The sequence below is a fragment of the Silurus meridionalis genome, chromosome 4 (assembly GCF_014805685.1).
Source record: "Silurus meridionalis isolate SWU-2019-XX chromosome 4, ASM1480568v1, whole genome shotgun sequence".
Taxonomy (NCBI): domain Eukaryota; kingdom Metazoa; phylum Chordata; class Actinopteri; order Siluriformes; family Siluridae; genus Silurus; species Silurus meridionalis.
Genome location: NC_060887.1, coordinates 22,302,822 through 22,326,865, shown reverse-complemented (window position 1 = coordinate 22,326,865; position 24,044 = coordinate 22,302,822). Strand labels below are relative to the sequence as shown.

Sequence of the window (24,044 nt, the reverse complement as noted above, 5' to 3'; positions counted from 1 at the left end):
CAGTGATAAATCTTGCTTAGTGTGCAGTTATTTCCTTCAGTCTTTATGGAACAGTGGTCATAAGTCTTACAATGCTGAGAATTGATTCCAAGATTATAGTGAAGCAATTAAATATGAATGTATTTCTTATGTAAATGGATATGTAAGTGCAACTATTGCACTTGAATTGCAAATGCATCAATAGAATAATAACAATTTCACTAATGACTTTTACATTGACGTTTCTCTTAATGGCTTTTACACAGATCTTATTGGTGATACTAAGCAGATTAAGTCATGAAGAAAAGCTCTGTACCAGGATCTACAAATGTCCCCTCTACACTCTTATGAAAGTACCGTTCCCATGCCACACTGGGTGACTTTTAATTAAAATGTGACTCTGCAACTAGAACGATAATTAACCTCACACAGATAATCTTCTTGATACTAACAAACAGACAGAGTTTGGGTAAAATTTTAAATTCCTGACCAATGAGAAACATCCTAATGAATCCGGGCCTACACGAAAATTGATGGAATAATAAAAGGAGAAGAGGAGAAAGTGGGAAAAAATGAAGATGGAGGATAAGAGATGTTTTCCATGTTTGCTTTCATCTTTGATTGAAGGTCAGGCTGGATTCTTTTTAATTTCAATTTTGCACTTTAATTGTAAACCCACTTATGACAAAATTCTGATTATCAAATGAAAATTGCATTATGGGCATGAGTCAACAGTAGCATCAATTATATCATTTTAAATAAAAACTTGGATCAGAATGTTTCCAGGTGGGAAAGTACAGGAACCTACAGGAATAAAGAACAGTTATTAATGCAATTGAATGCTCATTGTTTCTCTACAGAGAAAACATGAATAATGATATTAAAAGTATCAAAAGATTTCAAAGATTTTTTTGTATTTAATTTGTCAGTGGATTTATTGCCATTCCACTAATTAACTTATATACAGTGGAACAGCATGTTTCATGGTTAGAATTAAACACCATTACTGTTTTGCTTGGGTCTTATACATTAATGTGTTTTTCCAGGCCAGAGGTCAAAAAATATTACAGGAAAATGATGCACATGCACATTATTTCAAGTTCCTACTGATATATATATATATATATATATATATATATATATATATATATATATATATATATATATATATATATTACTGTTGAATCTATATTTATTGTACTGCATGAATGTAATGCATTTCTATATTTGTATAGCCGCATGGAATTTCAAATATATATTACATGTTACATCATTAATGGAACTTCAATAAAATCTATACTGCATTTAAATGCAAAAGAAATCAATTTACTAAAAATAGGACAAGTTCCAAATAACAACTGAAGGAAGCATAGATAACAGAGACAGTCTTTAAAAATATGCTGTGGATATGCTGGGGATATAAGGAAAAGGGGGAAATGTACAAGACGTTTATAAAAGCGTCATAATTTGTATTTATGTCTCAGATACAAAGTGTGCTATAATTCCTCCCAATATAGTATTAGGCTAAAAGACTCCTAGGTCTGCAGCCTAGTGAACCCGTATTGATTTATATATTGATAAATACTACAAAGCACTGTTGTATGGATAAGAGCGTCTGCGAAATGTCAAAAAATATTTACATTTTGTTTAAAGTTGTTCTGAATATTAAGCAAATATTCTTTATAAGTAATTCCAGTGAGGCAAAATATAGTGTTATTGTGGTTTTACGCTAGAGGGCGCTTGTGCGTGTGATGTCGTCATATTTCTGCGACGTTTATTTGGGAACAGCAATATAGTGACGCCAGATTCTTGCGCCCTAGGTCGGTGTATCTTAGCCGGTGCTAACGTTATTAAATTAGACACAACTCAGTCTCAACACAAAAAAAATAATGTTGTTTACAAAATATATATGTGTGTGTGAATCTTCCTGTAGCATTTTATTTGGGTTAATAACACGTGGGCGGTCTGAGAGAACTGGAGAGTAGCTTTAACTGGTCAGAAAATGGTAAATGAACTATTAGAGAAATGTCCCAACTTGATCTGCGTTAGAGGAAGAAACATTTCACAGCCGTGACATTTCCGCTTGAGTAAGGTTTGTTGCTTGCTCAGACGTCCGATATCCCCTGCTGTAATTGCAGTGTTTCCCCGGAATCTGAGCTGGTTTAGAAGAGCAGAGATGCTGAACGTGCCCTCGCAGGCTTTCCCCGCAGTAAGCTCTCAGCAGCGGGTCTCTCCGGCCGGCCAGCCCCGGAACAAGGTCTGGATCTTCTCCTCTAATCAGTGTATTGGCTGTTTTATCAAATGTCATCTATGAGTCTTAACAATCTATGTGTAAATGTACACGATTTTTTTCCATGACCAATACTTGTTGATCTTGTAGTCAACCAACTTTGACCACTGCTTGAATTTATATCAATTTCAAATAGAATAGTTTTATAATAGAATTCACTATAAATGTTTTTGTATGAGTAGGTGGCTCTGAAGCCGGGTCACAGTCTTATGGACTGGATCAGGGTCACCAAAAGTGGCCGAGATCTGACTGGACTGAAGGGAAGACTAATCGATGTAACAGAAGAGGAACTGAAGAAACACAACACAAGAAATGACTGCTGGACATGTATAAGGGGTGAGGCCTTCAACTCACTCAGGAAACAATCATGTGACTGGACTTCTTGTTAACAAAGATCTGTTTGGTTTGTTTGTGACACTTTTTGCCCTTAATTTTTGTTGTTGTTGTTGTTGGAGGATAAACAGCTTTTATCGGTTGGTTATGACACAACAGTTTTTTTTTCTTATTTTTTACTAAAATCAGCATGACAACTGTCAGCTACCTTCTATTAAAAAAAGATTTTAAGTTGTTCAAACATAAAGATTACTTACTACTTTATTAAATAAACCAATAATTAAAGTTTTCTTATTTAATTACTAATGTGTTATTGAGAGAAGAGGTGACCATCTGTGAGCAACAGTATGGTTTCATGCTGAGGAAGAGCACCACAGATGCCTTATTTGCTTTGAAAATGTTGATGGAGAAGTAAAGAAAAGGACAGAAGGAGTTGCAGTGTGTATTTGTGTATTTAGAGAAAGCATACGACAGGGTGCCGAGAGAGGAGTTGTGGTATTGTATGAGGAAGTCTGGTGTGTCAGAGAAGTATGTGAGGGTTCAAGGTGAAGGTCAGGCTCTGAGCCCTTTTCTGTTTGCAGTGGACAGGTTGACGGACGAGGTCAGACAGGAGTCTTCCTGGATTATGATGTTTGCGGATGATATTGTGATTTGTGGTGAGAGTAGAGAGCAGGTTGAGAAGAGCCTGGAGAGGTGGAGGTACATGCTGGAGAGAAGGGGAATGAAACTCAGTAGGAGTAAGACAGAGTAAATGTGTGTGAATGAGAGGGAGGGCAGTGGAGTGGTGCAGGGAGAAGAGGTGGAGAAGGTGGAGGAGTTCAGGTACCTGGGGTCAACAGTGCAAAATAATGGAGAGTGTGTTAAAGAAGTAAAGAAAAGAGTGCAGGCAGGGTGGAGTGGGTGGAGAAGAGTGACAGGAGTAATTTGTGATAGAAGGGTATCTGCAAGAATGAAAGTTTATAGGACTGTGGTGAGACCTGCGATGTTGTATGGATTAGAGACGGTGGCATTGAGTAAAAGACAGGAGGTGGAGCTGGAGGTAGCAGAGCTGAAGATGTTAAGGTTTTCGTTGGGAGTGACGAGGATGGACAAGATTAGAAATTAGTTTATTAGAGGGACTGCGCATGTAGGACATTTTGGTGACAAGGTGAGGAAGGCGAGATTGAGATGGTTTGGACATGTGCAGAGGAGGGACATGAGTAATATTGGTAGAAGAATGCTGAGGATGGAGCCACCAGAAAGAAGGAAAAGAGGAAGACCAAGGAGGAGGTTCATGGATGTGGTGAGGGAAGACATGCAGGTAGTTGGTGTGAAAGAGGCAGATGTAGAGGACAGGGTGGTATGGAGACGGATGATCCGCAGTGGCGACCCCTAATGGGAGCAGCCGAAAGAAGAAGAAGAAGAATTATTGATGTGTTATTGTTATAAAATTGTTTGTGATAATGTATTACTAGCAGTAATTCAGAAATTCTAAATTACATTTTGTGTTTTAGCCGGTTCTTGCAGTGTTCAGTGTTTAGATGTGCTCCAAAGCAAGCTGTTACCAGAATTCATCACCAAATATTTGTTATAACAATAACAACTATGTGTGTCTTTTACTACAGGAATGGTGTATAATGTGAGTGCATACATGGATTTCCACCCTGGTGGGGAGGAGGAGCTGATGAAGGCAGCTGGTATTGATGGCACTGACCTGTTTGATCAAGTAAATATCAGAGTTGTTTTTCTATTTTATTTTTTATCACAAACTATACATATTTCCCAACCTGGTTTTGTGTATTTTGCTGTGATATTTTCCATAAGCACTTTATAAGATGAAGTGTGTATTGTTGCAGTATTGCAGTATATTTGTCTGAATAAACTTTACATATAATGTTGACAGAGTGTGACTTATGTCATTGACAGGTCCACCGCTGGGTCAACTATGAGTCCATGTTGAAAGAGTGCTTGGTGGGCAGAATGGTGATAAAGGCGAGCACAGCCATAAAAGGCATGGGCCAAGTCCTTATAAAATGTTTATTTGCTAAATGATCATAATTATACAACCAGGACTGTATGCACTATTCAAATGTATGTGGACACCTGACTCCACAACCAAAATGCCTGTCTTTCCTGAACTTTTATTATAAAATCCAAAGTACAGAATTATATAACCTTTAGTATCTGTATGCTGTAGATTTACATTTTTTTTTTCAACTAACCTGCTTCAGCATGGCAATGTCCCTGCACACAAAGCAAGGTTTATTACGATATTAAAATGATCTGGCAGATCTTAGGTATCTGCATTGTGTTTTGACCTCAATGCTGCATTCTTTTTTTAGTTGGAATAGTGACTAAATTCCACACCTTAAGTCCACTAATACTCTTGTGGCTGTATGAGAAAAAGACCCACGGCCACACCCCAAAATCTAATGTAAATCCTTTTGAGAAGAGTGGAATAAAAGGGCTAAATCTAAAAGCTCAAATAGAATAAAATGCTAAAAAAGCACTTGTGTGTGATGATCAGATGGGAATATACAATTTTTGTATCTCAAATTTCTCCTACCCAGAAAGTTTGCTAAACCATGTTGAATTAACACAAGTTGACCTTAAAAGATGTTTCATTATAATTGATTATGATATTACTATAGACTCATTACTATAGCAAAGAGTGACAAATGACATTTTGCTGCAATATGTGCAACAGTTGACACGTATAATGTTGGTTTGCTTCCACAGTGCAGCCATCTAAACCTGTGAACACCTTTGTGGATGGTAGGAATGCAAACATGTATTTAAAGAATATCCAATCATTTTTAATTATTAGTTGTGGGGAATGGATAAATAAAGGTGGATGGCCTCCTAAAAAGTGTGTAAAATGTCACAATATTTATTCATTTACACTGATGAGTAACAAGTGCTGATTATCTACATTACAGGTTTTGCTCCTCCTACTACTTCGTTGTTAGGCTCAGCGGTTGCTACAACAAAAGACAACCGGCCTCGGTATGCATTAGTTTCATTAGTTTTATACAAGTGGATTTTTATTTCCATTTGCTTTTACTTGCAAAATATATTATCTCTTGTACACACATGACTGTGCATGGTTTTGATTTCAGTGGTGCTTTTTGGTTTATTAAACACTTCAATTAATATTATAAGCTGTAGGTGGCTCATGAGTTAAACAAAAGAATTATCAGCTTGTTTCAGGAAAAAAAACCATTGTGAAAATGTATTTTCCTCCTGTCATTTTATAGATATGACTGGTTCCAGACAGAGGACACTGTTAATATTGTTATTTATACAAAGCGCAAGGTCAGTCTATTTTATGTCAGTTTATTATACAATGTCATGAAAGATAGAGATTCAGATGTGTCCCCTTAATTAACATGTTTTAACCTTGAAATTATGATCTTATGTTATTTCTCTTGATCCCTTTTGCTTTTCTCTCTCCTTTCCTCCTTCTTTATGTTTCAGATTCCGAGATCTGGCTGTTCAGTGGTGGACTGTCAGGGAAACGTTCTGCGGTTGGAGCTGCTTTTAGGACGCTGGTCGTACTTACTTCACTGGAGTGAGTTGTGTGATTTGATTTATTTTTTTTCCTTCATTCAATATGTACACAAAGCTTGCATCCATTCAGGTGATGTCTCATTGATGTCTCCACATTATGTTTATCTGAAATAAGTGTGTTGATGTTCTGTGCTCATTTGTTTGTTAGTGCTGTATTTTTTCTGTGACTGACATGTCAGGGTTACATTGTTGGGGCAGTTTAATAAAAGACAAAAATATATAAATGATCTCAAGCATAAGCATTGAGTCGTTTTTGCCGTTAGCTCCTAAAGACAAAAGACACCTTTTCCAGTGATATTTAATGAGTAATCTGACACAGAATTAGTGATGACAGTGGACTGGACTCTCAGTGAGAGACTCAAAAGCAGCCATATGATGTGGTTGCTTTGAGTTACAGCAAATATTTGGCAGGTTAAGTGATGAGTTTGATAAATGTGACTAGTATAAGCATGAATGGTGAAGCTTTGGAATGGACATGATTAGAAGACGAGCAAAGTGGACAGACTAAAGGACTAAAGTGTTGCTGCAGTGGTCTGTTAAAAAAAAAAAAAGGGATTTTTTTTGTCCCTTGGTATATTGGTGTTTAATTGAAAGTAAAGTAAATGGGTCAACGAATGTGAAAAGAGTGACATTTAAATGGAAATATTTTTAATTTATATAAAGTCAACACAATGTATTAAATGTCACTGAAGTTTATCTTTTGCTTATATACATTTTTATGTAAGTTGTTCAGGGTGGATTTCAGGACTGTTAAGACCAGTTTGTATTATATATTTATATACAATATTGAATGTTTTTAAGGTCTTTCTCATGAAGTAGAAGAAAATGTTGTAGGTAAGTAATTTGTTTTTACATTACTATGAGATGCAGGTGTTTGTGTTTGCCTCCATTGTTATTAGCATTAGGTAAAGGTAGAGTATGGACAATAATAACAACTTCAAAGTCTCTCATTAGCATTGAGATTCTCTTGTTCACCACTAACACCAGCTTCTGCAAAACATCCACATACAAATGTATAGTCCTATGACAGTGCATATCCAAACTAACACCAGCACTTGAAGCTAAAAGCTCGTGTCCTGACAGTTTCCTCTCTGTTGTCTTGCAATGGCAGTTCAGACGGTAAGTTCAGTTGGGAAAGTTGAGGTGAATTTGCGCAAAGTGCTCAAAGCCAAGTGGGCACAAGTTGGTCAACCCTTGGAATCCCATGATTCATTTATCCAGAGTAAACATCTAGGTAAGTGAACCGCCTGTACTCTGTTCAACGTCTGAATGAAAAATCAAGGTCATTAATCAATAACTTTGGGTGCAGCACAGTTAAATGAAAGCAGCTGTGAAATTTGTTTCGGGGGTTTAGGCCTCTTCTACAGAGACTGTGTATTGGTTTCAAAGAAAGAAGTTACACACGACACGCAGCTCTTCTGTTTCCGCTTACCTCCTGGAGCACACATGGACATCCCTGTGGGGAGACATGTCTACCTCAAAGCTTCCATTCAGGGTAATTCCTCTATTCCTTTCTCAACTTAAGTCTCAGCATAACTAATATACTCTTATGCATAAACCCTCTGCATTACTCAGGTCTAAACTACTTATACAAGTGTTTTCTTATGAACAGGCAGTGAAGTTGTAAAGCCCTACACACCAGTAGACCAAGAGCTCATGCCCCAGATTCACTCCAACAACACACAGAGCTCTGAAATCTATCTGATGATTAAGGTGTATCCTGATGGAGTGCTCACACAGCATTTGGACAGCCTCGACCCTGGTGTGTGTGTGTGTGTGTGTGTTGTCTTAGTTCTGATAGCTGTTCATTCATTTACTGTTGAGCGTCTACTCAAGATTTCTTTGTCCACTAATGTAAATGTACAGTTGTATGTGTTTATGATCGTTCATTCACCAGTGAAGTGTTTTTCTGTCAGGAGCCACTGTGTCCATGAGCGGTCCAGAGGGTCCCTTTACACTCAGGTGTCTGCAAGATATCACTCATTTGTACCTCTTAGCTGCTGGAACTGGTTTCACACCCATGGCTCGCCTCCTTTGCCTTGCCCTACAGGACGTCCCCTCTGTCAGGTGACATGTTAAACACACGTGCATATGAAGGGTGTAGTTATCTAACAGTGCAGAATTTCAGAATCAAAACCAGAGCGGGTTTTATTGCCGCATGTGCTCGCACACATGGAATTTGTTTTGCTGACAGAAGCTAGGTACAATGAAAAATTTAATACGGATTTTTAGTAATAACTGTTGCCTACACTATGATGGGTCAGTAGTTTAGTTACTCTGACTTTTTTTAAATGCTTCTTCTGCCATCTTTGCCTTTTTTATCATTATCATTCTAACCTTTTATAATATATATAACGATGCAAACCACCTTGAAAAACACAGCATGCACGTGTCTCTCAAAAATAATAAAAGACTATGTGATTCCGAGGCTTTGAAAGGCACTGAATGGGTTTATTTTTTTTCTGTTTATCTGGTTCAGAGCAAATAATCAATTTCCTGTGCCTAATAAAGTTTTACCCTCTCAGGAGGACTAAGCTGATGTTTTTCAATCATCAAGAGAGGGACATTCTGTGGTACTCTCAGCTGGAACAACTGTGTGCAGAAGAAGAGAGGTAAATGCTTTTCAATTCATTTACTCCTTTCTTAAAAATGAGTAACTTTTCAGCATGTTGTATTTACTGGCTATGCATAAGAACTTATAAGCTGTGAATGCAACATTCATATTAAAAGTTACTACAGTGCAGAAGCACTTAATCTCAGCTTTTATCAGATTTCAGGTTGAGTACGTTCTCTCAGAGCCTGCAGGCTCATGGACCGGTAAAAGAGGAAGAATAGATGCCACACTGCTGCAAGCATTCCTGGATAGACCAGGAGACTCCAAGTGCTTTGTGTGTGTGTGTGGGCCAACTGGTTTTACTGAGCTGACAGTGCAGTAAGTATTTTCCAGTCAATTCCTGTGTCTACACTTTCTTTTTCTGACACATATATACACTGTGTCTGTAATCTTTAGTGTATGAGGTTTTTAAATCACATTTTATTCTGTTAAAATAGATATAAATTTAAAATTCAGCAGCTGGATAAAGTCCTGCTATAACATATAAACATCAACATAACCTTTTTGTGATGTTTCTGCTTGCAGGTTGCTCAAGCAACAAGGATTCAGTGAAAAGGAGATTCATGCTTTCAAGACTTGAGCCCTATGAACTACAGTACTAGAGATTTCTATGCATCACAGACTGCAAAAGTCCTTTAGTAACCCCCAGTGGTTGACTTGAGGTTGTCATTCAGTAAATACAAATGCTCTTGTCTGACACGTATGATCATCTGGATATCCTATGCACTTGCCTGGGTCATCTATCATTCGGTTATGGGCCTTATTTAATTTCACATGTAAACTGTATGGAGGATTTGCCAGGGTTGTGCAATTGTGGGACATAGCACTGCCGCGACGTTAAAAGTGTATTTATCAAATTTATTATGTTTTGTTTATTAGAATGGATATTTTGTCTTTACAAGATTTAGGTCAGCTAAAGCATGCTGCCAGGGGATGCTAACTGTTAATGCAAATGAGAACATGAGCCACTTTCAATTGATAATTTCATCAGTATAGATTTATTCCACATGCACAGTGAAGTGAAACTAAAGAGCTCATTTGGAAAACAGTGCCCTAGTTTGAATATTTGTTTTTTTTGTGTAGTTATCCAACAATTTAATATTATTTATGAGTTTTGTTTAAACACATTGTTGTAGAAGAAAAGGTGTAATTGTTAGCACAGCTCTTAAGTGTGAAAGTGGTTTCAGAGATACAGGGATTATACCACTATCAATGGCAGCATTTTGTTGTTTGTTACTTACAAGACTGACTCAGACTTGCCTCTTGAGTCTTACTTGGGCCTCCAGATTAGTCTCATGTCAAGTGACCCAGTAAAATAAAAATTAATATGAATTTACAATAAAATTATACCAAAATGTTTTTGATATGATCTTTTTGTTAGTTAAGTTTTTACAATGAAAATTGCACACTTTCTAAACAGGAGTGCGAAACGCAGGGCAAGAGGAACACAAAACTCTGTCTAGACAACTGAACGTCTCAACTGAAACACTGATCAGGCATAACATTATAGCATTATGACAGGTCAAATGAATAACACTGATTATCTCTTCATCATGGCACCTGTTTGTATGTGGGATATTTTAGGCAGCAAGTGAACATTTTGTCCTCAAAGTTGATGTGTTAGAAGCAGGAAAAATGGGCAAGTGTATGGATGTGAGCGAGTTTGACAAGGGACAAATTTTGATGTCTAGATGACTGGGTCAGAGCATCTCCAAAACGGCAGCTCTTGTGGGATGTTCCTGGTCTGCAGTGGTCAGTATCTATTAAAAGTGGTCCAAGGAAGGAACAGTGGTGAACCGGCAACAGGGTCATGGCCAACTGAGGTTTATTGATGCACGGGGGGGAGCGAAGGCTGGCCTGTGTGGTCCTATCCAACAGATGAGCAACTATAGCTCAAATTGCTGAAGAAATTAATGCTGTTTTTTTATTTTGTTTTTATTATTATTATTAAACTCCACAGTCCAGGGAAAGGTTTTCATTCAGCTGTTTATTCAGCTACAATAGCATGAATAAAGCTGCGCATGGCAGTCTGGAGCACTGTCATTGTTCTAGGTCATTCAAGGTCATTTGGCCACAGGGACATCGTCATGCTGGAGCTGGTTCTGGAATTTTATTTTCATTGAAGATCAACTGTAATTCTAAAAATATAAAGATATCTATACAACTGTGCTTCTCAACTTTTTTTTCCAGAAGAACCACTGGTACGTTTGTGTAATAGTCAGATGTCTACATAATTTAAAATCTATCGTGTATCTTTACCTGCAACATTCCATTCTAAAAATATCAATCCACAATAACAAAAACAGAAAATATAAGAAACATAAAAACATATTCTTGACATTTTATTTGAAATTCTAGGGCGCTTTACGATAACATCAGGGATGCGGAGGTTGTGACAACCATTGTAATGTCCACTAGATGGCAGTGGTTGTTACAATTATTTAATAAGCGCGTTTTGACTATAGCTGAGGAAGACGGCAGGATCCTGTGTTGCCAGATCAGCGACACGGCGAACTTTGAACTTCAGGTCGACTTCATCAGTCAGATGCAGTAGTTAGATTAGATGTATTATATATAATATGTTGAAGGTTATGTAAATAAAGATAACTAATTGAAATGCAAAGAAAAAAAACTCTACCCCCATTACTACTAAATGGACTGAATTTTGGGGTTAGGATAAAAGTGTTCTACAAGAAAATTTTATATTTTATAAAAATGAAATTGCTCCTGTGCAGCTACAGTGTGCATGTATTTTATAGCCTTATATATGCACCTACATTCACAGAAATTCAGGTCTATATTATGATTGTTACACTATGTGTAGCTTCATTGTTCAAGCTTTATTGCTGTATTGCTTAATTCTCTTTATTTGGAGGCCTCACTGTGCAGGATGTTCAGCATCAACAGCCGAAAGATCCATAAAGATACTAAGCAACTTAAGAACTATGATGCTGGATTTGGACTGTAATTAATATAAACAGTTTGCTACAAAAGCTTAGGGCTGCATTTTGCATGCAAAGTTCTGCATGTAAGCTCTCATCACTGAACAGTTCACCTCAACAATCATAAAACTATAATGAACATAGACATACAGGACACCCAAATAAGGATGGGTCTTCTTCTGAGTGTGGTCCCTCTCAAGGTTTCTTCTTCATACCATCTCAAGGAGATTTTCCTTGCCGCTATCACAACGGGTTGCTTATTACGGATAAACTTATAAGGGGTAAATTGGTGCAGCGGTCAGAATAATACTGTAAAATGTGCATTGATGGTCTAAAAGTTCCAGCTGTTTATATATATATATATATATATATATATATATATATATATATATATATATATATATATACACACACACACACGTTTTTATGATCTTTTATGGAATACTTCCAAGACAGTAGTTACAGAAAAGCTTTCCTCTGATGATCCCACCACAGCAGGACATTTATGGTGTCTTTATTAATAAGAGTCTACTCTATTTATATCACTTTCTTCTTTATCTTTTTATCTTTTTCTTCTTCTTTCGGCTGGTTCAATTGGGGGTCGTCACATCTCCAACATGAAGAATAGATGCCACACTGCTACAAGCATTTCTGGACAGACCAGAAGACTCCAAGTGGTGTGTGTGTGTGTGTGTGTGTGTGTGTGTGTGTGTGTCTTCTTTTACTGACACATATATACTGTCTGTAATCTTTTGTGTATGAGGTTTATCACTGAATCACATATTATTCGATTAGAGAAGATACAGCATTAGAAATAAACAGCTGAATAGAGTCCTGCAATAATGTAAACATGCCTAAATGTATCAAAATAAACATTTTGTGATGATTCTACTTGCAGGCTGCTCAAATATCAGAGATTCAGTGAAAAGGAGATTCAAGTGTTGACCCCTATGAACTACAGTACTAGAGACTGCAAAAGTCCTTTAGTAACCCCCAGTGATTGACTTGAGGTTGTCATTCAGTAAATACAAATTCTCTTGTCTTGTGTTGTCAAACAATTTCATATATATATATTTATATATTTGAAAAAAAAAATCTATGTTGTTAATTTACGGCTGACTTTCTTGGCCACTTTGCTTTCTTGCTTTAACTTTATCTGGCAACCCTGATGAAGCTAATCTCTAGCAGGCTAGTGTAGAGGGGAAAACAAAAGGACAGAGGATTGTATATCCGTTACATGCTCGGGGAAAATCTCCTCCGCTGTTCTGTTCTGGTTTAAACAATGTTTTCTCTCACCACGTCTTTCCAGCCTCAGGTAGGATGAGATCTGTGTGTGTGTGTTGTGAGATGACTGAATGTGTGTTTGGGAAAGCTGAAGCCTCTTTTGAGGTTTTCTCTCTCTATCTTAATAATTATTGATTAAAAATCACTCCATTTCGTGTTCACTTTGGATTTATATTCTGAGCACTTAAGGAAAATGACAGTGAATACAGTGAATCTGTGTGTAAAACACCAGGTGGCTCTGGGGGAAGTTAGCAAAGTTCAGCGGGGCCCTGGTGCGAGTCTGCTAGTCAGTAATTATGCAACATGTACCGGTGTTGCCTCAGATAAGCTAGCATGTCTAAATAAAACATATATATATTTATATACGATTTAGAAACAAACACAGAGTCTCATCTTTATTTTTAGTATCATATATTGTTTATTTCTAGTCTCTTATCCGTGTGAAGGGATTTGATATGTATATATTTAGTCGATATATAAATATAAGCTAGTCATCCAGAAGCTCTGACAGCGTGCTTTCATTTTACTGTCAGTTCACTAGCGGTCACTTCTGTCGAGGTAGAAACGCTGTTTTGCCCCTAAAACTAGTCAAATAAACAGAATTCGAGGAATATAATTACTATACTAAGAATATATTTACACTGATTAACATAAGATGATTTTTTCATGTACTGTCTCTTATACTTAAGGCTTCTCAGACTGTCCTCTGTCTGTTCGTCAGCACTTTACCTGTAAACAAACAAACAAATACAATTGATATTTTGTGTATATACTTTAAATAATCCAACTATTCGAATGCTAAGAACGTTTATTTTAATGTGTACGATATAAGAGATTGAAATTTGGTGTAAATATTTATTAGAACCTACTGCTCAGTGACATTTTCTTTGTCCTGTAACCAAATTGTTTATAAGCCCACCTGGTTTGTTGTATTCCACTAAAGTTTGTCGCCATTCAAATGTCCAGTTAGACACAACTATACGATCTGAATATCTAAATAAAAATGTAATAACTAATAATCGGGACATGTTATTTCCACTATTGTAATATAGTTGTCCTTACAGTGCGTCATGTCCGAGTCCACTAGTAGTTTGAATTTCTGCCTCATTTTTTCCCCCTATTTGTTCTTTGTCCTTTAGGTAACTGTGCCACTGAGCCATATTATCAATGCTTTGCACTCGCTGAAAGCATCAGCCAGCTCCACTGCCACAGCGGCAGTTCAGAGTCTACACCGTGAGCTTTCAGCTGATCAGCACACACTGCCTCACACCCCTGATGCACAGGTACACATCATCACCGTACACCACACACGACCCACTTACCTAATCTAATGCCAGTCATAGCACACTGTGAAGAATTATAACGGTGTGGAGAAAAGGGATATACAAGCCGATCATGTATCTTAATCCAGGTTCCAAATTTCCATAGAGGACATTCACCTGTTTAACTTGGGAAGTGTTAGTATTAAGATGGGTTCACAATTATTTCTCTTAACACACATTCCTATGGTAACTGTGCAATGTCTATAGGATCCTTACGATGAGAGCGTGAGGTATATGTTACATTTCTGTCTGGGCTAACACATCTCCGGTTTACCGTCTTATTACCAAATAAGTTTTTAGCTTTGTTCGGAGTATATATACTTGTCTGTTTCCTGCATTAAACCGTCCAGGACATCCTGAGCATCATAGGTCACATCGGAGCCCTCCCAAACCTCTCTAAGAATTAATTTCAGATTGGGTATGATCAAATCAAAACAAGAAGCTGCTTAAATATGAATGCAAATGTGGAAAATGGAGAGATTGTGTTTTAGTCGCACCGAGTATCCAGTGAACTGTTTGAGGAATGTCTGAACTGAAGGACATTCATTTGTAAGGTAAAATCATGTTAATTATTAAAATGTTTAATACGAAAAAACTTTAACACACTTTAGTTCACAGCATTTTTAAACCCCTCATCAACTGAATGACATAATATTGAATGGATCAACATCGACTCGTCTTTCTGTAAAAAGCAGCCTGCAAGTTTTATCAAGTTTAATCTTTAATATTATTTTCTTCCCTTAGGGAAATGTAAAAGGGTGCGCTATAATTAGGGCTGCAACTAACGATTATGAAAAAAGTTGCTTCGTAATTTGTGTAAATCAACATTTGTATTATATTTTGCAGATAACAAGGTGACAATTTTGCTTTAGAAAAAAATCAATAAAGTCTAACACATTGTTTAAAAAATACACAGATATTTTGCTCAGTTGTGAAGATATGTGTCTTAATTTTGTATAATAATTAAATGATGTACGAACAAATTAAATATACAAACATTAAAAACAAGCATTTGAACTTACCTGCACTGCAGTAAATCACAGAAGGTTAATTGTTGAAGTAGATAAATGCTATAAAAAGAGAATAAAACGGAGAAACGCAGGAAGCTAACAGGCTTAAAAAGAAAGAAAAAAATATGCAATGGTGCATAAATGCATAAGCATTCACTGAAAACCACAACACTGATTAATTTAGTTGTTTACTACTGCTGCTATTTGCTGTGTTTAGATTTATTGTTTGTTTGCAATGTTTTAATTGAATCCATCACTATATCGCGATTGAGGTTTATTGCTTACCGTGCTGACGTTTCACCTTCATCCGACACCAGTGTTTTCTTTTCACATGCTCGTGCATCACTGTGGTACTTAAATGTCACACAAGCGCTGACTTTTCATAACTTCTAGGTAGTTTTCCTTGTTGTGTTTGATATAAAAAGCTCCCATGCCCTTGGATGACTTGGGACACACTTTTTTATATGCTGCTGATTGACTCTGTACTCTCCGCCATTTTCCCAAGCAGCTGTGTTATCTTACCATCACGCTAACCAGTACCTTCAGCAGCCCAACTAATCAATAACGGCATTCGTTAGCAATGACTTTCATTATCGATTATCGATTAGCTGTTGCAGCTCTAGCTATAACCGCTAATGGATTGTGTGTAAAGTAGTGAGCGTTATTTAAAGTCCCTGTCCACTTATTTTCCAACTTATGTAGATTTAATACTCATGTTTAACACGTTTTTTTCAGTTGTGATATTCCTTAAAAAATATATTTGGTAGAGGTAATGCCAAGTTTATATCCTGGCTGCAAACATGATCATATAATTGAATTAAATAGTGAAACAATATTTTGAATGGGGATACAGGATATAAACAGAGCCCCAATAAAGAGTTTGAAAAGAACGTTGACATTTGACAAGTTCTGTTGTCTGAAATGCCATGCTCTTTTGATGTTGTGAAAATGTCTGCAAGACTTGGTTGTTTGGTGTGATTGGAAGTCAAAGCTCACTCCAGGAGTGTTAACCGTGTGTGTTAGGAGTGTGAAGGTGACGATGGTGACACAGGTTTAGAAGTAAAGGTGTTTCAATTCAGGTTTATCCGTGCTAAGTTTCAGATGATTGCTCTTCTTCTGGGCCAAAAGGTGGTGATAGGGAATCATCTAAATTAACAAAGATAAACAAACAATGTGACAATGATAAATGTCATAGAATTCAATTGCCATATAAACAGACTGGCCAGCATTCAGACGGCATTTAAAGGAGGCTCTGAAAACAGATAACCAAACACGTTTTTTTTAATCCCTTCATTATTGGGTATTGGTAAACTCTTCCTAAATTTTAACCTAGTAATGACCTATCTTATTACTCTCTAGTGAGATAACCTATAATGACGGATAGCAGTCTAGATATTTTTAGTGGGTATAGTATTATTTATGTCTCTCTTAACCAAGAACAGAAATCTGAAGCACAAGTGTAGTCTTTGCATACATTAACCTGTAATTATGTTTAAGCTTCTCATTGATGAACACTTTGTCTTGCATGTTTATATCCAAAAATGTGCATATTTGTACAATATTTTGGTGATCCTGGTTCTTGATGACTCTCCCGCAGCTTAAGCAAATCCCTAAAGACCTGGGGATCTCCGAGCTGAGGCTAAGTGGAGTCAATGAGCTGTTAAAGAGGTTGCTGCCCAAAGTAGCTCCCACAGAGAGCCCAGACCTAAGAGTCTGTCTTCAGTCTTCAACATGGAGAACATCACACATCTCCACAGATTCTTTTTTTCACAACAAACATGGTAAGAGGTTCTACAATCCACAATGTTTATCGGATGTTGCTTTGGTGTTCAAATTTGATTTTTTTTTTTTTAAATTAGAAACAGTCATTTGTTCATAATGTGCTGGCTTGTTTGTTTTTACTGTTTGCTTTACCAGGTTTCTCTCCGAGAATACCAGGAATCTTTGGCTATCCACTCTTTCAAAGACAAAACTCCCATCCTCTTCAGGTTGTTTGCTCAGATCTTCAGCACCTGCAAGGTAATTCAGAGATTTATTCAACAAGTTTTGACCCATATCTTCCAATGAAGGTCAGCCCTTGCTGTGATATAACACACATAAGCCATGGGTTCTTAGTATGTTTTGTGTTTTAGGCATTCCCATAAACTGCACTTGTGTATGTATTGTGTATGTGTGTTTCTCTATAAAGCATGGGTCCAAACTCGAGGTTTCAAAACACTAAGGACCAAAAGTAGACGCCTTCAGTCCAGCTATGAGAGTCCAGCAGAAACGGAAAGCTATAGCCCACCATTCATGAAGGTTCGGCAGCAGTTTTTGTTATAGTTAATCATTCTCGCACAAACAAGCGAGCAGTTATACTGAATTGTTTATATTCTTTGTCAGTTGTTTTGTGAAAGTCTGAGTGTTTATTGTGTATTTAATTCTGGTAATCTGCTTTAAGGCAATGTCCATCGTTAAGCATTAAATGGATTTTGTATGACTCTTGTCTCTTTTTATAATTTTCCTGCTTTGCAGGGTCTTCTCATGAGGGATAAAGCTGATACTGGGAGCCTTGACCAGTTAATAACACAGAGGAATCTTCCAGAGAATCAGCAAGATGCCTTTAAGACTGGTTTTGCAGAGGGTTTCATGAAATCTCAAACCCTGATGCAGAAGACACAAGGCATGCTCCTTCATATAGTCTTTCAGATACTGATAAACATTGCTTTTGACCTACTTCAGTCTTACTTGCATACTTACATATGATTGATATGCCTCACTAGTGTTAATAAGAGCTGTTCAATGTTTTTTTGACAGATTCACTTAAGAGGACTCGTTTGATTTTGCTTGTCCTTTTACTTGTTGGCATCTATGGTTTGTCAAGAACCCCATATCTCTCGGGTAAAGGCTCCTTTTCTGATACTGGTTTGTTTCCATCTTACTTATTTTCAGCTTTTGCATGCGTGGCAAAATCTGTTTTCTTTCTTTCAATAGTGCTCACAAAGTTGCACACAAAGCTGACTGGTCTCAAATTAATTCTTGAGTGTTGTGCTGAAAATGATTTTAAATCATATCTCATATTTACGTATAATGTCCCTGATATTAGTTTGTTTAATAACTATATACATAAAATTTGTAAATTAATGGCACCAGTTTGCCAAGTAACAAATTCCTACATCACACCAACCTGTTCTCTGTATAAAATAGCTTAACTATCTAACTGTTATTGTGTTGCTGATTTATTATAAAAAAATATATATATATATATATATATATATATATATATATATATATATATATATATATATATATATTTATTTATTTATTTTTTTTCCCCATTCGATTAATGAATGTCATTTCAGTGATTTATTTATTTTTTATAAATATTTGACTTTTTTGCCTGTAGATCAGTAATTTTGCCTCAATGTAAAAAAAAACAAAAAAAAAAACAAACCCTCCTAAAATCCATCAACTATTTTTCATCAGTAATTTTTTTTTTCCCCAACTTCACTTTTCCTAAATGTGTTTTATTCCTTTACAGTCCGATTCCGTTCTACGTCTGGCATGGATTCTGCACTGGATCCAATTCAAATAAAGAATGTCACCTTTGAGCATGTTAAAGGTGTGGAGGAGGCAAAGAGTGAGCTTCAAGACATTGTTGAGTTCTTGAGGAATCCTCAGAAATTCACTGCCCTTGGTGGAAAGCTACCTAAAGGTATAAATGGAGCTTAAAAAAAAAATTGCCGGGTCGGTAAAATAAACAGATTGTGGTTTTAAGGCTTTGAGTTAACACCGTGTTTGCAGGTGTCCTCCTGGTCGGTCCTCCTGGAACTGGAAAAACTCTGCTTGCCAGAGCTGTGGCAGGCGAGGCAGATGTGCCATTCTACTATGCGTCAGGGTCAGAGTTTGATGAGATGTTTGTGGGTGTTGGAGCAAGTCGCATCAGGAACCTATTTAGTGAGTATGAAGTGCTTTTGGGATTGTACAGACCAGCCTCTTTCACCTACTTATCAAAATTGTTGTTTAAAAATTGTTACTGTTCAATCAGCAAAACATTTATTTAATATTTATTTTTTTTTTACATTTTTTCTTGCAGAAGAAGCAAAAGCTAACGCCCCATGTGTGATCTTTATTGATGAGTTGGACAGTGTTGGTGGAAAGCGGATAGAGTCACCAATGCATCCATATTCACGTCAGACCATCAATCAGCTTCTTGCAGAAATGGATGGGTGTGTAGTTCGTGCTGTTGTCATAGTAATTATAAAAAATGACATACTCATTAAATTTTTTTAAATATATCTTGTATAATTTCAGGTTTAAACCAAATGAAGGAGTTATTGTTATCGGGGCAACAAATTTTGCAGAAGCTTTGGACAAGTAAGTGTTTAATATTTATATTATGATTAACTTTCTATTATCTTACTGTTGCTCACCGATGATAATAGTATGGTTTAATGCCAAAAAAGGTGGATCTGTGATAGAGGAGTATCTGCGAGAGTAAAAGGGAAAGTTTATAGGACTGTGGTGAGGCCTGCGATGTTGTATGGTTTAGAGACAGTGGCATTGAGTAAAAGACAGGAGGCGGAGCTGGAGGTAGAAGAGCTGAAGATGTTGAGGTTTTTGTTGGAAGTGATGAGGATAGACAGGATTAGAAATGAGTTTATTGGCGGGACAGCGCATGTAGGACAATTTGGAGACAAGGTGAGGGAGGCGAGATTAAGATGGTTTGGACATGTGCAGAGGAGGGACATGAGGTATATCAGTAGGAGAATGTTGAGGATGGAGCCACCAGGAAGGAGGGAAAGAGGAAGACCAAGGAGGAGGTTTATGGATGCGGTGAGGGAAGACATGCAGGTAGTTGGTTTGAAAGATTCAGATGTAGAGGTATGGAGACAGATGATCCACTGTGGAGACCCCTAATGGGAGCAGCTAAAAGAAGAATATTATCTTTATTATCATTGTTATTTGTAATCATTTTTAATATTTTTTTTTTGTTTGTTTTTTTATGAGGTTGTAGTCAGTTTTTCTATTGAGGGGTATTTATTTCACTGAAAGGTGAAGCCTTAAAGGTTCTTGCATAATGAAGGACAAGAATGGGATTTCAGAAACATACTGGTAAAACCTTTTAGGTATAAGTGGTCTGTTGGCAAACTGAGACTCTGGACACTAATGTTTAATGCATTTAGAATGGCTGCTTATTTTCTTTCATACTAATGCATATTACATTTAATATTTTTCATTTTATTATCATATTTAATTGTGAAAACAGGAAACTGAACATCTGAACAAAATCTGGAAGCTTAAAATTCTTTCTGCTTAAAGTCTTTGTGTCTGTTTGTGTGCATTAAGTGCTCTTGTGAGACCTGGGAGGTTTGACATGCAAGTCACAATCCCCAGACCTGACGTGAAAGGACGCACTGAGATCCTCAACTGGTACTTAAAGAAAATCAAAGTGGACCCTGGTGAGAAACTATTGTAATTTTGTATCTAAAGAAAAAAAAAGAATCATAAGAGTAAAAAAAAATCAATAAATGTATTAATGTTTTTTGTTGCATATTTCTAGATTTGAATGCAGAAATTATTGCCAGGGGAACGGTGGGCTTCTCAGGAGCAGAACTGGAGAACTTGGTGAATCAGGCAGCACTAAAGGCTGCTGTAGATGGAAAGGAGATGGTGACAATAAAGGAACTAGAATTCGCTAAAGACAAGATCCTCATGGGTGAGGCATCACACTATTTGCACATGGGAGAAGCAATACAGATTGAGCACCTGACTTTAAATCTGGCCAACAACTCATTTTTTACAATTTCTCAACAGGCCCAGAACGCAAAAGTGCAAAGATTGACAAGAAGAATAAAACAATCACGGCATATCATGAATCTGGACATGCAATTGTGGCATATTACACAAAAGATGCCATGCCCATAAATAAAGCTACTATCATGCCGCGAGGACCCACACTTGGTCATGTAATTATAGCAGTTTTTAAATTCTGTGCTATAGATATTACAAAAACTGTTCAGGAGATTGCTGCATTTATGTTCTTGTATTTTCTCTCAGGTGTCTATGCTTCCAGAGACCGATCGCTGGAGTGAGACTCGTGCTCAGCTGTTGGCTCAGATGGATGTCAGTATGGGCGGCAGAGTGGCAGAAGAGCTCATTTTTGGGGATGAAAACATCACTACTGGTAAGTGTCTACTGAGGTAGAATTTTTTTTGTTTGTTTTTTTCTTCGATCAACTCATTAAAGTATTGTTCATTTATTACAGGAGCATCAAGTGATTTTGATGGCGCAACTAAGATTGCAAAGATGATGGTTACACGCTTTGGAATGAGTGACAAGGTATAATTACTGATTAAAAAGCCTTATAATAGCCTATTTTTTAAGAATGCTTTTGTTTTATTGTCGTTATTGAGTATTTTTAATGTTTATGATGCAAAAGTTCTTTTTCTTTTGTTTTGAGATTCTGTTTATTCAATATGTACTGTAGCTGGTAGACTTTCAATTTCATTAAGACTTTTTAAATACATAGCGTTTCAGCTGTTTTGCGCTGTAAAGAAGATTTAATACTAAACTCTGAAGGTGTATGTTTAGATTAGGGCTGAAACGATTCCTCGAGTAATTTGAATACAAAAAATTACGGGGAGAAAACAGCAAGGGGCGAGGAGAAGATTCATATGGTTACCGGTGGATGCACCAGAAATGTTGGCTGATTGCGAGGGGAAAAAACTTTTCATATTTATTTTCATTTTTAAAGAGTAATCTGAAATATTTATTTATTTATTTTTTTTTTATGTATTTGCGTTTGATGCAATATGCACTAAATGGGTTTAGTTTTCACAGATATTCTTGTATGAAAATTCAACCAAATTTCTTTAATGTTTCTAAAAAAGGAAACAAATGACTTGTTCTTATATAGGGGTCAGTCTTCACAATTGAGTGAGTTTGTTCACTAGGGGGCAGTGCTGTATGTAAGTAAGCCAGGTATAGCGCCTAAAAGGAAAGGTGAGTTCTTTAATTCGCTGTAGGAATAATAAATACAGCAAAGGGTGGGGGACTCCTAGCCTATGAAAGACAGAAGTTTGTTTTTATTTGTTCAACATTATATCATTTAAATCTGAGACATATTTTGCAGTATTTAAAACAATAATACTCTAAAATCCTTGTTAAACCTAGTGGAAGACAGTTCACAAAGTTAGATTTTTGATCAGAATGGTTCTGGGTGCTGAAAATAACATGCACATCACCTCCAGTCAATCAAAATTCATCTAAAGTGTGGTTAATTTAACAGGACTGTGGACACAAGGTATTGTTAGCTCCACTGAAGATTGCAATCCAGAGCCTCAAAGCACTTCTATATGCTGTCTTTACCAGTAAACCATCTCTGTGGAGCAAAGAAAACTTCTGTCCTGCAGAAACTTGTATTGTGAAACACTCATTATTTTTTGTTGTTGTTTGTTTTTGCCTTTTCCAGCTTGGTGTCATGACCTACTCAGACCTGTCCAAACATAGCCAAGAAACACAAGCTGCTGTTGACAATGAAGTCAGAGTGCTGCTACAGGTACCTTTCATTGTCTCAGGTCACTCAGTAAAGCATGCTCAAAATCTTAAGAAGTACATATGCTGATGCTGCCTGTCGTTTTTTCCTTCTTTTTCCCCCCATCAGGATTCATATGAACGTGCTAAGAAACTCCTCAAGACATACAGCAAGGAGCACGCAAAACTGGCAGATGCTCTGCTCACCTATGAGACTCTGGATGCAAAAGAAATACAGTTGGTTCTAGAGGGCAAATCTCTAGAGCCCAGATGATATTGTTCTCATATTCATAACAGAGGTGATGAATGAGGAAGGATAGTGATTATAAATTCAGTTCTTTCACTATCAATCTGTAGTGTTTCTAACTTTCAGTTCTTTCATTTTCCATAATCGCAAACCAATTTCAAAGACATTTAAAGAGCTGTTTGGGCTGTCTGAGCCAATTAAGAAAAAGGTCTGCGGTTTCAGTTTCAACAGCTACTCAATTAAATCTACCAATGCATATTAGATGTTAGTCTGCTGAAAAAAGCTGCTTGGTTACATCCAATGATCCCACCTTGTGCTCTTTTTAATCACTGTTACAAGTTCTGTGTAAAACAGAGTGAAAATTTGAATGCCGGTTTGCTATTGTGGCCCAGTCACGACTTTCCATTCCACAAAACCAGACCTCTGTATTCCAAGAGAAACATGGGTCCTCTGGTAATATAAGCAAGCACATTGCGTGTGTGTGTGTGTGTGTGTGTATGTATATGTGTGTATGTATATATATATATATATATATATATATATATATATATATATATATATATATATATATATATAATATAAAATTTACCAGCGTCTTTTAATTAACCATGGCCCTTCTAAATCAATTCAAGTTAGTTGTAGTGTATTTCAAGTTATCCTTCAATTTTGCAGACTGGCACAAACCTGCTTAATTTTTTATTTATCTTGTTAGACAAACATACATTTTTCAAGCAGTCTTAAAGTAAAAGTTTATTTTTATTTATCATTAATTCACTAATTTCATCAAATATAAGCCAGGAATGTAATATCAGTATTACTTCATTAATAGGCTAAAGATCCATGTATCCGCTTGTTTAAGGAGGACTTTCCAGCAGCGTTTTTGGAAAATGAGGAAAGCAATTTTATTGTGAATACTTGTCCTTCTTTCACTGCTACAAAATATAGTCTGCAGAATTAAT

At 36.6% G+C, this 24,044-nt stretch overlaps 2 protein-coding genes across 4 annotated transcripts; both read left to right on the top strand.

The window, feature by feature from the left end:
- The first annotated feature begins 298 nt into the window (after nucleotides 1-298).
- Nucleotides 299-9,813, top strand: LOC124385224 (cytochrome b5 reductase 4). 2 transcript variants are annotated; one of them, XM_046848414.1, is made up of 17 exons: nucleotides 299-606; nucleotides 2,118-2,236; nucleotides 2,452-2,605; nucleotides 4,207-4,307; nucleotides 4,508-4,592; nucleotides 5,321-5,356; nucleotides 5,521-5,587; nucleotides 5,839-5,896; nucleotides 6,059-6,152; nucleotides 6,953-6,985; nucleotides 7,263-7,385; nucleotides 7,506-7,646; nucleotides 7,764-7,913; nucleotides 8,068-8,218; nucleotides 8,677-8,763; nucleotides 8,922-9,083; nucleotides 9,291-9,813. In XM_046848414.1, exons 1-17 carry the CDS (start codon nucleotides 552-554, stop codon nucleotides 9,343-9,345), a joined length of 1,671 nt encoding a protein of 556 aa, XP_046704370.1. In that variant the 5' UTR covers nucleotides 299-551; the 3' UTR covers nucleotides 9,346-9,813. The 2 variants fall into 2 exon arrangements, with proteins under 2 accessions (XP_046704370.1, XP_046704371.1); XM_046848415.1 differs by lacking the exon at nucleotides 299-606 and adding an exon at nucleotides 1,806-1,984.
- A 3,053-nt stretch (nucleotides 9,814-12,866) lies between these two features.
- Nucleotides 12,867-23,609, top strand: yme1l1a (YME1-like 1a). Of its 2 annotated transcripts, none has more exons than XM_046848171.1 (18): nucleotides 12,867-13,022; nucleotides 14,131-14,274; nucleotides 16,921-17,104; nucleotides 17,241-17,342; nucleotides 17,512-17,621; nucleotides 17,838-17,985; nucleotides 18,120-18,203; nucleotides 18,844-19,017; nucleotides 19,107-19,259; nucleotides 19,399-19,531; nucleotides 19,617-19,679; nucleotides 20,652-20,764; nucleotides 20,866-21,021; nucleotides 21,120-21,271; nucleotides 21,363-21,489; nucleotides 21,571-21,644; nucleotides 22,777-22,863; nucleotides 22,969-23,609. In XM_046848171.1, exons 1-18 carry the CDS (start codon nucleotides 12,990-12,992, stop codon nucleotides 23,110-23,112), a joined length of 2,181 nt encoding a protein of 726 aa, XP_046704127.1. In that variant the 5' UTR covers nucleotides 12,867-12,989; the 3' UTR covers nucleotides 23,113-23,609. The 2 variants fall into 2 exon arrangements, with proteins under 2 accessions (XP_046704127.1, XP_046704126.1); XM_046848170.1 differs by having other exon boundaries at nucleotides 18,120-18,227.
- Nucleotides 23,610-24,044: the final 435 nt, after the last annotated feature.

Excerpts from the sequence above, each read along its gene's own strand:
- LOC124385224 (XM_046848414.1), top strand. The coding sequence starts at position 552 with ATGAAGATGGAGGATAAGAGATGTTTTCCATGTTTGCTTTCATCTTTG. Across the intron at positions 2,606-4,206 it reads CTGCTGGACATGTATAAGGG|GAATGGTGTATAATGTGAGT; the intron begins GTGAGGCCTTCA and ends CTTTTACTACAG. Across the intron at positions 6,153-6,952 it reads GTCGTACTTACTTCACTGGA|GTCTTTCTCATGAAGTAGAA; the intron begins GTGAGTTGTGTG and ends AATGTTTTTAAG.
- yme1l1a (XM_046848170.1), top strand. The coding sequence starts at position 12,990 with ATGTTTTCTCTCACCACGTCTTTCCAGCCTCAG. Across the intron at positions 17,622-17,837 it reads ATAGCCCACCATTCATGAAG|GGTCTTCTCATGAGGGATAA; the intron begins GTTCGGCAGCAG and ends CCTGCTTTGCAG. Across the intron at positions 21,272-21,362 it reads GAGGACCCACACTTGGTCAT|GTGTCTATGCTTCCAGAGAC; the intron begins GTAATTATAGCA and ends ATTTTCTCTCAG.